The 13,476-nt window shown below is 47.7% G+C and overlaps 1 protein-coding gene across 1 annotated transcript; it reads left to right on the top strand.

The window, feature by feature from the left end:
• Positions 1-327: 327 nt before the first annotated feature.
• LOC308097725 (intelectin-like) lies at positions 328-3,570 on the top strand. The gene is made up of 7 exons (XM_080445700.1): positions 328-413; positions 607-666; positions 786-1,033; positions 1,515-1,673; positions 1,919-2,039; positions 2,575-2,678; positions 2,876-3,570. Exons 1-7 carry the CDS (start codon positions 329-331, stop codon positions 3,026-3,028), a joined length of 930 nt encoding a protein of 309 aa, XP_080301826.1. The 5' UTR covers position 328; the 3' UTR covers positions 3,029-3,570.
• The last annotated feature ends 9,906 nt before the right edge of the window (positions 3,571-13,476 follow it).

Genomic DNA, 13,476 nt, shown 5'->3' on the forward strand with positions numbered 1-13,476 from the left:
ATACATGTACTTTCACCTATAATCTACAATATACACCTACCCAGGGCATTGCACCGAGCAGAGGCAACCTGCTACAACAGGGATCGAAGCGTGAGCCTCTGCTCAGTGTGGCTTTTATAGTGAACCAAACAATTTGGAAAACAGGAAGTGGGAGGGGCTGTGGCATGTCTATCTCCACAGTAGCCTAGGAGGGACATTTCCTGACTGGCTACATATATGTTCAATTAGAATGAATTAAACTTTTATAGACAGAACGTTTCTATTTAATCTAAGGTTGGAAGCAAAGTGGTATGAGCTATTTCTCATTCTTTCCTCCTCCTCAGTCACCATGATCTTTTGGAGTTTCCTGTTCATCGCCTGCATGGCCGTGCACCATGTGTCAGGTACTGTCAGCAACTGTAAGGAAAAGCAAGGCAAGTTTATTTATCAGTTCAACACCGAGGCAATTCAAAGTGCCTTACACAAAACATTAAGCATTGAGACATTGATAGAGAGAATTAAGACGATATTCATATCCCTCATTAAAAATAGGACCTAGAGAGAGAGAGAGGCAGTGTGTGTCTGGGGGACCATGGCAATAGTCACAATTTGATTTTCCCTGTTCAGGAGTGATCCCTGGGGCCCGAAGCTGTAAACAACTGAAAGAGGGGCTGAATGTGAATGAAGGTGAGGTGATTCATTCATTCAGGACACAGCAGCTTCACTGCTGCCTTTCTATTTGGTGTTTTTTTCCACTTTGTGTTGACTTTTATTTGCCTCATGTTTGTTCCTCTTCTACCCTTCAGATGGCATTTACCGCCTTACTACTGCTGATGGTGGGGAATATCAGACTTTCTGTGACATGACAACTGCAGGTGGTGGCTGGATGTTGGTAGCGAGTGTTCATGAGAACAACATGAATGGTAAATGTACAGTGGGTGACCGCTGGACCTCAGAGCAGGGCAGCAATGCCAACCTGCCAGGCGGTGATGGCAACTGGGCCAACAGAAACGCATTCGGAACAGCAGAGGGAGCTACCTCTGATGATTTCAAGGTACAGTAGGTCGCTTTTTGACTGATCCTCAATGATCTCAGTATTAATGCCTGATGTGCAGTTGAAAGAAGTGGGAGCATTGCTTTAATTTGACTTCTGTGTCTAGTATAACCCCCAAGGTCCCATCTTACTCATGAAGACACACACATAGGCCTATATGCAAGCCAGTCTCTAAATGTTTCGCTCAACTAGAGACTGGTGGCATTGAAACAGCTTTCTTTGCTAAAACTGGGTGAATGAAAACAATTATAGTAAAATAAATAAAGAACCTATGCAATATCCTTAGGGCGGTCCTTCATATTAGGATTGTGATAATGATTTGTTTCCAAAGTAGTGGGCGTAGGTTTGTTAGCGGCCCTTCTAACCGTTGTAGCAACTATATTGAATTTAGATGTTACAGTATCTTCTGTGTTCTACATAATAGCCTATAATATTTCATTCGTTTCATGTATTTGTTCACCCAATTATATTTATTTGACAGAATCCTGGCTACTATGAAATCGAGGCAGGGGATGTAGCAGTGTGGCACGTTCCCAACATCACTCCAGTGAGCAACTGGAGGACCGCCGCTATCCTACGATACCACACCACCAATCAGTTCTTGAAAGGGTATAGTGGGAACCTCTTCAACCTTTACCAAGTAAGATCAACTGAATGTCACGTTGTAACTACATCAGCATGTAGGCCTACTGTAGCTGAAGTGCTCCTATCAGAATGACATCTCACCTTTTTTTTATAACTATTGATTGTATGATTAAGATAAGACATTTTATCCTTTGTTGGCAAGGTCAGTATTTATGTTATACATCATAACTAATTATGCTAAAACAGTGTATGACTATTTATCTGATTCTTATTCTACCCCCTTTTCTTCCCATTCTTAAGAAGTACCCAGTAAAATATGCTGCAGGGAATTGCAAAACTGACAATGGACCATCCATCCCTATTACGTACGACTTTGGGAATGATGACACCGTAAGAAACTTCTATGGAACCAGTGTAAGACGTAAGTTTTATAGTATGTTAGGACACAGTATGGTGTGCGATTGACTGCTGACATGGCTGAGAAAAGACAAGAGCCTGCACATTGGCGCACACTACAAACTTTTCACTTTCATTATAATTAGAACAACATTTCACTCCTATTTAAATCTTTATCAGACAAAGATCCACTTATAGAAACATCCAATAAGGAGAGACAGAGAAAGAGACAGAGAGGGAGATACAAGTAGTAGCCACAAACGATGAAAGAATTACTGGCCAATAATCCCAAATTAGCTACAGTACCTATAGAATCAGTGCTGTTATATCAAGTTATTCAAGTGTGCAACCTGGTTGTATCTCACATATCAGAATCAAGAACAATCTTCTACTACTAATCTTCTACTACTACTAACTACTACTACTACTACTACTACTAATAATAATAATAATAATACAAACACATCATGTGTGTAATATATTATTCTATGCAATATATGTATAATACTGTACTATAATATCAATACAAAGTTTTATGTATTTATTGTGTTCTCCTTCAGGTGAGTTAAAACCAGGCTACATCTCCTTCAGAGGTATCAATCAAGAACGTGCTGCCTTGGCCTTGTGCTCTGGATCCAAGCCTATTGGCTGTAATATTGAACATGTGAGTATACTCTTTAGCTAAGGGAGGGACAGGAGGTGCTCAGGCACCCTCTTGTTTTTGTACCATTTATTCCTCTTCTTTTACTGAACTCAGTGGTGTGTGTGTGTGTGTGTGTGTGTGTGTGTGTGTGTGTGTGTGTGTGTGTGTGTGTGTGCGCGCGCGCGCATTGCATTGCATGCATTTCTACATGTTTATAGTTTTGCATTGGTGGAGGAGGATACTTCCCAGAGGCAGCTCCTAAACAGTGCGGTGACTTCAGTTCCTTCGACTGGAATGGCTATGGGACCAACAGTGGTTATAGTGCATCCAAGGAAATTACAGAGGCCGCCGTGCTGATCTTCTATCGCTGAGGTTCCTTCATGGGCCTCCAACCGCTGACCTTTTGCTTTAAACTATTCACAAGATATGTTACTTGCTGGTTACTGGTCTCTTTGCTTTCTGCGACTGATTACTGTGTTCTCTCTCTCTAAAAAAAAAAAAGAAGTAGAAAGATTTTATGAATTATGACATAGATTTTTCAATTTGATTTCATTTCTTTTGATTATTGTAATCATATTGAATTCATAATATCTTCTATATTATTTACAATCTTTTATCTGATTAATTGCTAAATGCTGTATCGCAAATTAACTTTAATAAATTCTATTCCTGCATTTGAAGTAAAAGTCTAATTTGTATTTAATCCCAGAATGGAGTATGTCCATTATTGTTATTATGCAACACAACGCGTTGTGAGCTTGTCGATCTGCTATCCCCCCCACAATAACAGAAAACAGAAAACTCTGGGCAACCATATGAGGTTTAAGTGGTTAAATGGTGGCGGAGAAGAAAAGCCTTTGAAAATGAATATTAAAGGACGACTTCACCCATTTTCAACCCATCTTCATATAATTGGTCTTCACTAATGCTCATGATAAAATGATACAATTTTTGTCTACTCGGTCTGTGTCTCAGAGGAGGGCTGTGAACACTTCAGAAACCCGCCTACCAGTGACATCATCGATGGGCAATCCAAGCTAATAGAAACTGCAGGCTTTCTATTCCTGGAAAGTTAGCTATAATGGAAGCCATTGTTCTCGCATTAATAAAAAAATAAAGAAAAATTAAATGACTAACGATGATGACAATTATATGAAGACTAGGTTGAAAATGGGTGAAGTCATCCTTTAAGTACTTGATGTTGTCTTTAGGGTTGGCATCATTCACTCCTTAATTAATGAAAAAGGGCACATAATAACTATGATTCTAGAGCCTGACTGATACTTCACTGTATGAAAAGAAAATAGCTGAGGGACAGGTCGATTTTTAAAGAAGGGTACCCCTGGAGAAAATGTATGTACCTTGATCTAAAATGCCATGACCCTCCCTTAGACTAAAAAAAAACCCTGACACACAAAAACCCTCCCCAAGTGATTAAAAAAATGTTTTAACCCTCCCCGCCTAGGAGTGAGTGTCACGACATATTGTCCCACGATATAGCCTATTGTGGTATTAAAATGTGACGATAGGTATTGTCATGATGTCATACTGTATCGTAATATTTTTTAAATTATTTTTTAAATTAAAACCGGTGAAAGTTATAGGAGTTCTTACTGTATGGTGTATGATATGAAATGTAAATCTTATCATCACAGTAATTATTAATCATGTCTTCCATCGTATTCAAGGTATTTTGGAGAGAAATGAAACAGACTCCAGTCACTTTCAGTTTAAAGCACTGCAGAGGGGAGGTGTTGTGTGTCAGCTGATGCTCGTTGACGCTCGTTAATGTGACATGCATCAAAGCAATTATTCCTCTGCACTCTCAAATAGACCTACATCTAATCTAAGATTGTTTACATGGTATTATACTGTATCTGGTATTATAGATTTTTTTTGAGCTGTTGGAAATAACTAGGCTGCACTTGGTTGGTAAAGTCCAGATGACAAAAATATGAGGTTTGTGGAACTTATAGTTATGCAGTGTTATATTATATTATATTTGTTATATTAGTGTCTATCTGTCCTCTGAAACAATGGGTTTATAGTTAGTGAGAACTTCACTTCTCCCTTAAGCTTGCACAAATGTATTTATTTGTGTGTACAAAGCACTTTGTAATCGTTTTTTAGTGCTTTATAAAGTTATTTTAAACTAAAGATGATGGCCAATGTTGATGATACATGAGAAAAGAACATTAATAATGTAGCATATTGATATCATATGCCCAACATCATGTATCGTATCTGAAATCTTGACACCCCTAACCCTCCCCATCAAATACAACATGACATTTAAAACTGATATGTCCGATGTTTTGCTTTCCACATCACACACGTGCAGAGGGGGGGGGGGGCTCACCTGCCCTTTTGCCTCAAATTGCCCTTTTCCCAAAAGACCAATTTGAAAAAAATATATATATTTTTTTTTTATGGCCTGCCAAACATCTGTGGCCCTTATCAAGACAAACATTTGACAAATAATTATAATTTCAACAATCATAATTATTATTTATAATTAAGCTGGCTGCCATCAGTCAGTTTTAGTCTCACTTTTCACCTGATGCAGTGATGTCAAGTGCCCTCCCAGGGGTCATCAACATGTCCGTACACGGACAAACATGTCCGTGGCAAGACATGTCTTTGTCCGAGGCACATTTTTTATTTTGAAAATAAATTCTAGATATATTCTATATATTTTCTTCATTATAATGTAGAACCATATAAAAATGCGTTTGAATAACTTTTGTAAGGGGCCATACTTGAGGACAGGAAGAGATTAAGTTCTACCAGCTAAACTAGTTTTATGTGTGTCAACTTTAAGAGTTGTGGTTTCCATTAAGGTGAACAGGTACTAGCTATGTTGATGAGAAAGTCTAAGGTATGCCGAATCGAACTATGGAAAATGACCTGAGAGTCAAAGCAGATAATTATGTACAATACACGATGACTGATTCATGAAGGGCATGGCAGGATTGAAAGGAATGCAGTGTCACAATAGTTTGATGCAAAGGTGCCTAACTTTGATCAGAGGTGAGTGGGAGGTCTGATGGTGAGGCTGTGGATCAAGGGTTTCCATGGATTATGATTGAGTGTTACTATGGTTATCATTAGCATTATTGGACACTTTGAAACGCTTTCTCTCAACTGACATAAATCAACTTGACTACTCCAGTTCTGCCCTCCTTTGCCTCGGTGCTCCTTCTCAACAGATGACATGCCTTCTCTTTTTGCTCTTTTCCCGCACCATTTTCACTGTGGTCACTCACATTACCGTTGACTTTAATTGTTTCATTGTCTGACACACCTCATACACTCCATTAATCCATTGTCTTAAAAAATAAAAATACTAGTATCCCACAAAGGATTGAACGGATGTTTTGACATTTTCAGGTAATCTTGTTGTCTTGTTGTCCTCATATGATCAATCATGTACAGGTAAAACATACAATACCACAAATCTCCTGCATCATATTAATGAGAATGTCATCCTGACACTTTATGAGTCACCAAAATTATTAACACATTTTTTTAAGATTCAATTGTGTATTTTAGAATATGTTTTTACATTATAATGAAAAATATGTAGGCTAAATATATTTTTCTTTAAAAACAAAAAGGAAAAAAAGAGTGTCACGGACATAGACAAGTCTTGCCACGGACATGTTTGTCCATATACGGACATGTTGATGACCCCTGAAGGCGCTATATGTAGTTGTATTCAACGCATGTTCAGGAGTAGAGACCTCCCTCTGCTCAACCTCTGCTCTACTTGATAAGGCAATCACCTTACCAAGTTCAGCTGCGCTGCTTATCGCTCAGCCAATCCACACTGCAATCACCACAGTATAAATACACCTGCAACTGTTTCAACTACCTGTTTGATTTGGCTGCTCGCAAATCCAAATTTGTTCTGCTTCTCGATAGACAAACACAGGTTACGAGTACTGCACTTGTAGATCGGCTATTTTGCTATCAATTGCTCCAATTCGTTGACCACAGTATTCTCTCATAGGTGAGTATGAGGTAAGTATGAGTATTAATCTGTTTATATTTTAATTGCCAGTAGCATCTGTTGAGCTCCAGCCCATAACTTCTGTATCATGCTGGCCTCATAGGTCTACATTAACACACGTTCATTTGACATGCCCTCTAAATTACTAAAGATCTTTCACTTAAGCGTTCAAGTGTTTCTAGCCATTGTCTATCACCTCAGTAGTTCTCCCCGAACGCCGCAGAAGACTAGTTCTTCTAAACAACACCTCCAGCCATCAATACCACATCGGAGGTCGCTCAGTTACACTATTCCAACACATTTGACACTGTTTCAGTCTTTACTGTTTCATGCATTTAATCGTTCTATGCATTTAAGCGTTCCATGCTTTAAGCGTTCCATGCATTTAAGCGTTCCATGCATTTAATTGTTCCATGAATTCAATTTGTCACATGCATTTAAGCGTTCCATGCTTAAGCGTTCCATGCATTTAAGCGTTCTATGCATTTAATTGCTCCATGCATTTAATTTGTCAGGTGCATTTAAGCGTTCCATGCATTTAAGCGTTCCATGCTTAAGCCCCCCCCCAAGCGTTCCATGCATTTAAGCGTTCCATGCTTAAGCCCCCCCCAAGCGTTCCATGCATTTAAGCATTCCACGCATTTAATTGTTCCATGCATTTAATTTGTTACGTGCATTTAATTGTTCCATGCATTTAATTTGTCACGTGCATTTAAACGTTCCATGCTTTAAGCGTTCCATGCATTTAAGCGTTCCATGCATTTAATTGTTCCATGCATTCAATTTGTTACGTGCATTTAATCGTTCTATGCATTTAATTGTTCCATGCATTTAATCGTTCTATGCATTCTCCCCCCCCCTTCCCTTCCTCTCACGCCGGCCGGCGCACGCCTCGTGCGCCGGCCCACCTCCAACCCCCTCCCCCGCACGGCAGCCATTGCGGCGCATTTTGCCTTCCGCCCACCGTCCAGTTTCTCCCGCTCCCTCACCAGCACGCTGGCAGGTGCTCCAACGCACCTCTGGTGCTCCAGAACCACCTCTCCCAGATCACCATCAATAACGACTGAATTCACTCGTTATCCTGCGACACCGGTACAACCGTGTACCCCTGCTAGACCCGTTCAACGCAGTGGGTCCCTATCGGGACCCTTGTGTGTAAGTACCGCTCTGGATCGCATCCTACCTGTACATCTATAATATCTACAACATCTGATCAACGCACTGGACTCCTTTTCGGAGTCCAGGTGTGTAAGTAGCCTTTCTAGCCGCTGCTAACCACTTAGCCCTTGGCTAAACAACAAACACCAGTATCTATCTATTGGACTGTGTACTGGCAGTTATTTCTCTCTCCTTAGACGTCGCCACTTACCTCAGATGATTCCGAACTGGTCACCTTAAGGTCCGAGCTCGAGACCATCGAGGGAGTCCTGAAGGATGTCCTCCGGAGGAAGTCGCTGCTGCAGTCCAGGCTGGACAACTGGTTCCCAACGGACCCCGCTGTTCGAGTCCCACTACGGGCCGCTCCTGGACGTCTGTTGTCAGGAATGGGAGAAAGCGTTCTCTTCCCTGGTTCTCTCCTGGAGGGGGGACCAGCACGGACAACGAACGTTTGCTTCCCTCGCCGTGCCAAGAAGAACAACAGGACCACCACCTCTCGCCAAGGAGCGTTGGCGGCCGTCCGCAGGGGCAAGCCCCGCCCCCGCAAGCAACATCAGACTAGACGGTCATCGGTTCACAGCGCGTCCTTACGGCCAGGGGCGTCCCTTTTTTCAAAATAGGCCAGAAGGCCGACCCGTTCGAAGCCTACCTGGCCTTCCTCCGCACGGAGCTCCCCCGCAGCAGGATCGGCTCTGCCCACTTGGGCCTCTCACTCCAGCTCCGCTGCCCACCCGTCATCCACAGCCACGCCTCCCGCTGCTCCCAACCCTCCCTCCCAATGTCAGGTGAGCGCTCGGTCCTCCTCCCTCCCTCACCTTCACGCCGGCCGACGCAAGCCTCGTACGTTCCCTCAGCTCTCGCTCACAGGCAGGCACTGGCCAGTACCTCGCCTTCTCCCCACCACCTTCCCTCCTCCCCTCCCCCGCCTCCCCCCCTGCTCCCAGCCTCCCCCCCCCCCCCGCTCCCAGCCTCCCCCCTCCCTTGCACGGCAGCCATTGCGGCGCATTTTGCCTTCGCTGGCGGGTGCTTCAACGCACCTCGCCCACCTCCCCCCCGCACGGCGGCCATCGCGGCACATTACGCCTCCCCCTCACCTCCCTACCTCCTCTCCCTCACCAGCACGCCGGCGGGTAGTGCAGCAGCGCTCCCCGCCCAACTCCAACAGCCTCCCCCCCCTCCCTCCCTCCCCCGCACGGCAGCCATCGCGGCACATTATGCCTTCGCCTCACCTCCCTAACTCCTCTCCCTCACCAGCACGCCGGCGGGTAGTGCAGCAGCGCTCCCCGCCCAACTCCAACCGCCTCCCTCCCTCCCTCCCTCCCGCATTCCCCCCCCCGCATCCCCCCCCGCTCCCTGCCTCCCCCCCCCCCCCCTCCCTCGCACGGCAGCCACGGCGGCACATTTCGCCTCGTCCTCAAGCTCGCTCCTCTCCCTCACCAACACGCTTGAGGGTGCAGCAAACGCACCCGCCCTCCTTCCCCCCCCCCCGCCCCCCTGCACAGCAGCAACCGAAAAAAGCGGCACCTCTCGCCCAGGCGGCATTTCCCCGCCTCAAGCCCCACCCCTCGCTCAGGCGGCACTTCCCCTGCCTCAAGCCCCGCCCCTCGTTCAGGCGGCACCTCTCGCCCAGGCGGCATTTCCCCGCCTCAAGCGCTCTGCCGCCCACTCACTTCCTCCCGCCTCCCCGCCTCATGCGGCGCCTTCCACCCAGACCACGCCACTACCCGACCCAGCTCAGCTGTTCTCCAGCAACTCTCTTGCCCCTCGGCTTCAACCCCTTCCCCGCACCAGCCTCATCCTACACCCTAACCACAGCTACCCCAGCCGCCGCACCTCAACAGGATGCAACCCGGCACTCTCCAGTCCCGCCTCCCTCCCCTGCACAGCAGAGAAGCCTCAGGATTACCCGGACCTATCAGCAGCTCTTGCCGCACGCCCACCTGGACCCGTTATCCCTCAAGCAGCCCACGACACTCGCCCGCCTGGACCCACCACCTTCAAGCTCCCCCCAAGTAACCCACGCCCACCTGGACCCGTCACCTCCAGGCTCCCCTAATCAACCCACGCCCACCTGGACCCGTCACTTCACTTCGACCAGTTACCTCCAGGTTTCCCCCAAGCATCCCACTACGCACGCCCACGCCTACCCGGACCCAACACCTCAAGGTCATCCCTCAAGCAGCTTTCGTTACATGATCACCTGGACCCAGCACCATCGGGTTTTCAAGCAGGCCATGCCACATGCTCATCCGGACCCGTCACATCCAGGTTATCCTTCAAGCAGCCGCGGATGGCTTTGGCAATCGACGGCGATCACGTCGCCCACGTTGACTTTCACCTCAACGACAACACGCTGGGACTCATCCACATCAAGGGGGTAGCGGCTGGCTTTCTCCAGGTCCCGGCCGAGGTACACCCCACTGCCCAGCATCCCGTCCTTGGACTGGCCGAAGCCCTGGGCCAGGATGGACTCCGCGCCTTGCCCGGAGGCTCCACGTCACATCACTTAGCTTCTACAGGATTTCGGAGCCGACCCGTCATGGCAGCGTTCTACTCCAGGCGGGAGAGAGAAGCCATCCTCAGCCCACCTGAACCTGCTCACGTCGGCGTCAAGACAAATGCAGAGTAGTACAGACTACTCACTCACAAGGGATTTACAAACAAACTTAGCATGCCATTTCTCCGTAAACAGAATCCAGTTCTCGCCCCACGTTCGCCTCACACTGCACGTTCACCCAGACCCGTCACCTCCAAGTCATCCCCTGAGCAGTCCACGGCCACCGGGGTCCGTCACTCCCAGGCCATGCCGCAAGCAGCACACACTCATCATGAGCACGCCCTCAGGTGCCCACTGCACCTTGTGCACTCCCTCCCCCCCTCTCTCGGACCGGCGCCGTGCGCCCCTCTCCCCTCCTCGCCCCGTGCCGTGCGCCAAGAAGAAGAAAAGAAAGGCGCCCTTGACCCACAGGTTCACCTCAAGCTGTTCTCGCTCCACGATCACCTCAACCCAAAATCAGGGAGGTAGCCCAGGTCGACTCACATGCAGCTCACGTTCCTCGCTCACCCGGACGCATCACCCCTCAGCCATCCTACGAGCAGCTCACGCACTCGTTCGGGCCGCCAGCCCCAGCACATCTATCAAGCAGCTCACACAGCCTCTCCACGCTCAAGTCGGTCTTCTCAGACCTCCGATTCCCTCCAGCACTACCTCCCCAACAAACGGAACAGCATCACCTTCGTCAAGGCTTTGATACTCTCCCTGATGACATCCAGTGCTACACCGACGCAGCTCCATTCACTCAGCTCGGCGACTGCCGTCAGTGCCACTGGTGCGCCTCCGCCTGGTCCCAACACCTTCAGCCCCTCCGTCCATCAACCGCACTCCGTGAGCTTACCAATAGCCTCCGCCGCGCCTTTTGGGGCCTACAGATCGTTGCAATAAGCGTCCTAACCCACAAGGTAAACACAGCCCACAGCCCAGCCGTCACTATCAATAACGGCCGTTCCTACTCTCCCGACATCTCGTCATTCCTCCGTCCTCACTCGGACCTTCGTCACCCAACATTCCAACCTCGGTGCAGCTCACCTCCCGCCACCTAACCCATTACTGATTCCATTGCCAGTTCCCCAATTTCCTGCGACAGTCATCAACCAAACCTGCCGATCCAATACCTAACCGACCAGCCATGTCACTCCCGTTCACCACCGAGCCCGGTTCAATCGCCACCCGCTTCTGGTTCCACCATCACCTCCGCCAAATCCTCTCCCTTTCCGGCCTTCCACCTCAGCTTTACTCCGGCCACTCCTTCCGGATCGGCGCCGCCTCCACCATGTCCAGACACGGCCCGTCGGACCACGTCGTCCGCATCCTCGGTCGATGGTCCTCGGAAGCTTACCACTCCTGCATAAGAACAAACGTCCAAGACCTGCGCAACGCCCATCTCCACCTGCGGCGACCGTAACTGGCGTGTCGTTTCCTAGCCTGTCCGCCCTGGAAGGGGGTCCCCTCCTTCGCGATCCTTCCCGAGGTTTCTTCCTCCATCCTCCCCGGAGGGAGTTTTTCCTCGCCCGACCGAGGGTCCAAGGACAGGAGGAATCACTCGTCAGTTGCCCGCCTAGAAGCCACCCGGCTCCACCTACCAGCCATCGCCAAGAGACCAGCCGTCTCCACCTCCCGGCCATTCTCACCTTCAAGCCAGGAGGAACCACGCAACAGTTGCCCGCCTAGAGACCACCGTCTCCACCTCCCGGCCTTTCCCACCTTCAAGCCAGCCTTTTGGGGGCAGTGTCAGAGCGAAGGCGACAGACCGCTCCTGAGCAGACAGACCGCTCCTGAGCAGAGCAACGCGGCGGTCGCCTGGCTCCCGAGACTATACCCCCACCCTGAGTCTCGCCCCGCCTCGGGCTCCCCAGCAATACACATATATTTCATTGTACATTGGTTCAATAAATGCTGTTTAACCTGAGCAGAAGGTGTGGTCTCTTACTAGTGAAATGTAGTTGTATTCAACGCATGTTCAGGAGTAGAGACCTCCCTCTGCTCAACCTCTGCTCAACTTGATAAGGCAATCACCTTACCAAGTTCAGCTGCGCTGCTTATCTCTCAGCCAATCCACACTGCAATCACCACAGTATAAATACACCTGCAACTGTTTCAACTACCTGTTTGATTTGGCTGCTCGCAAATCCAAATTCCCTCCTCCTCCCCAACCACCTCCTTTCTCACCAATTTTGCTAATCTAACTTTTTCCTCCATCCTCCAGGAGCCCTAGGGCGGGGCAGTGTCGGAGCGAAGGCGACAGACCGCTCCTGAGCAGACAGACCGCTCCTGAGCAGAGCAACGCGGCGGTCGCCTGGCTCCCGAGACTATACCCCCACCCTGAGTCTCGCCCCGCCTCGGGCTCCCCAGCAATACACATATATTTCATTGTACATTGGTTCAATAAATGCTGTTTAACCTGAGCAGAAGGTGTGGTCTCTTACTAGTGAATTGCTACGAAGGCAAAGGAGGGCAGAACTGGACAAGTAAAGCTGGTTGTCGTTAGTTGAGAGACAGTGTTTCAAAGTGTCCAATAATAACAATTATAACAACTATAATAACACTCCACAATCATAATCCATGGTAACCCTCCATCCACAGCCTAGGACCTCCTCCAACCTAAAAGTTAGCTCACCTCTGATCAAAGTCAGGTGCCTCCGCATTAAACTATTGTGACACTGCATTCAATTAGAATCCTGGCATGCCCTTCATTAATCACTCATCATGTGCATATTTTTTGTTTCCTTGTTGCAGTGTTCCATTGGCATTTTATCCTTGACGTTTCCGTGAGAAGCATTTACCATGTAATTATTATGTCTAATAAATCAAAACAAATCAAGTGTAGCTTGTAGGGTGTGTCTTACATGTGCATGCCTTGGACTTTCTCATCAACAGAGAATACCTGATCACCTTAATGGAATGCACTACCGTACCTTGACAAACCAAATGGTTTAGCTGGTAGAACTTGATCTCTTTCTGTCCTCATAACACTGTCTTTTGAAAAGCCAGCAATTTCTATATTAGCCATATGATGTATAATACGCACCCCCACTCACCTTTGCAGCTAAGTGACCCTTTTGAGGTTGAAGCACTGTCTGTACTGTCTGAAC

This window comes from Gymnoscopelus braueri, assembly GCF_963280865.1.
Source record: "Gymnoscopelus braueri genome assembly, chromosome: 12".
In the NCBI taxonomy this organism is placed as follows: domain Eukaryota; kingdom Metazoa; phylum Chordata; class Actinopteri; order Myctophiformes; family Myctophidae; genus Gymnoscopelus; species Gymnoscopelus braueri.

Coding starts and splice junctions, on each gene's coding strand:
- LOC308097725 (XM_080445700.1), top strand. CDS start 329: ATGATCTTTTGGAGTTTCCTGTTCATCGCCTGCATGGCCGTGCACCAT. Junction 667..785: donor GGGGCTGAATGTGAATGAAG/GTGAGGTGATTC, acceptor TCTACCCTTCAG/ATGGCATTTACCGCCTTACT. Junction 2,679..2,875: donor TTGGCTGTAATATTGAACAT/GTGAGTATACTC, acceptor ACATGTTTATAG/TTTTGCATTGGTGGAGGAGG.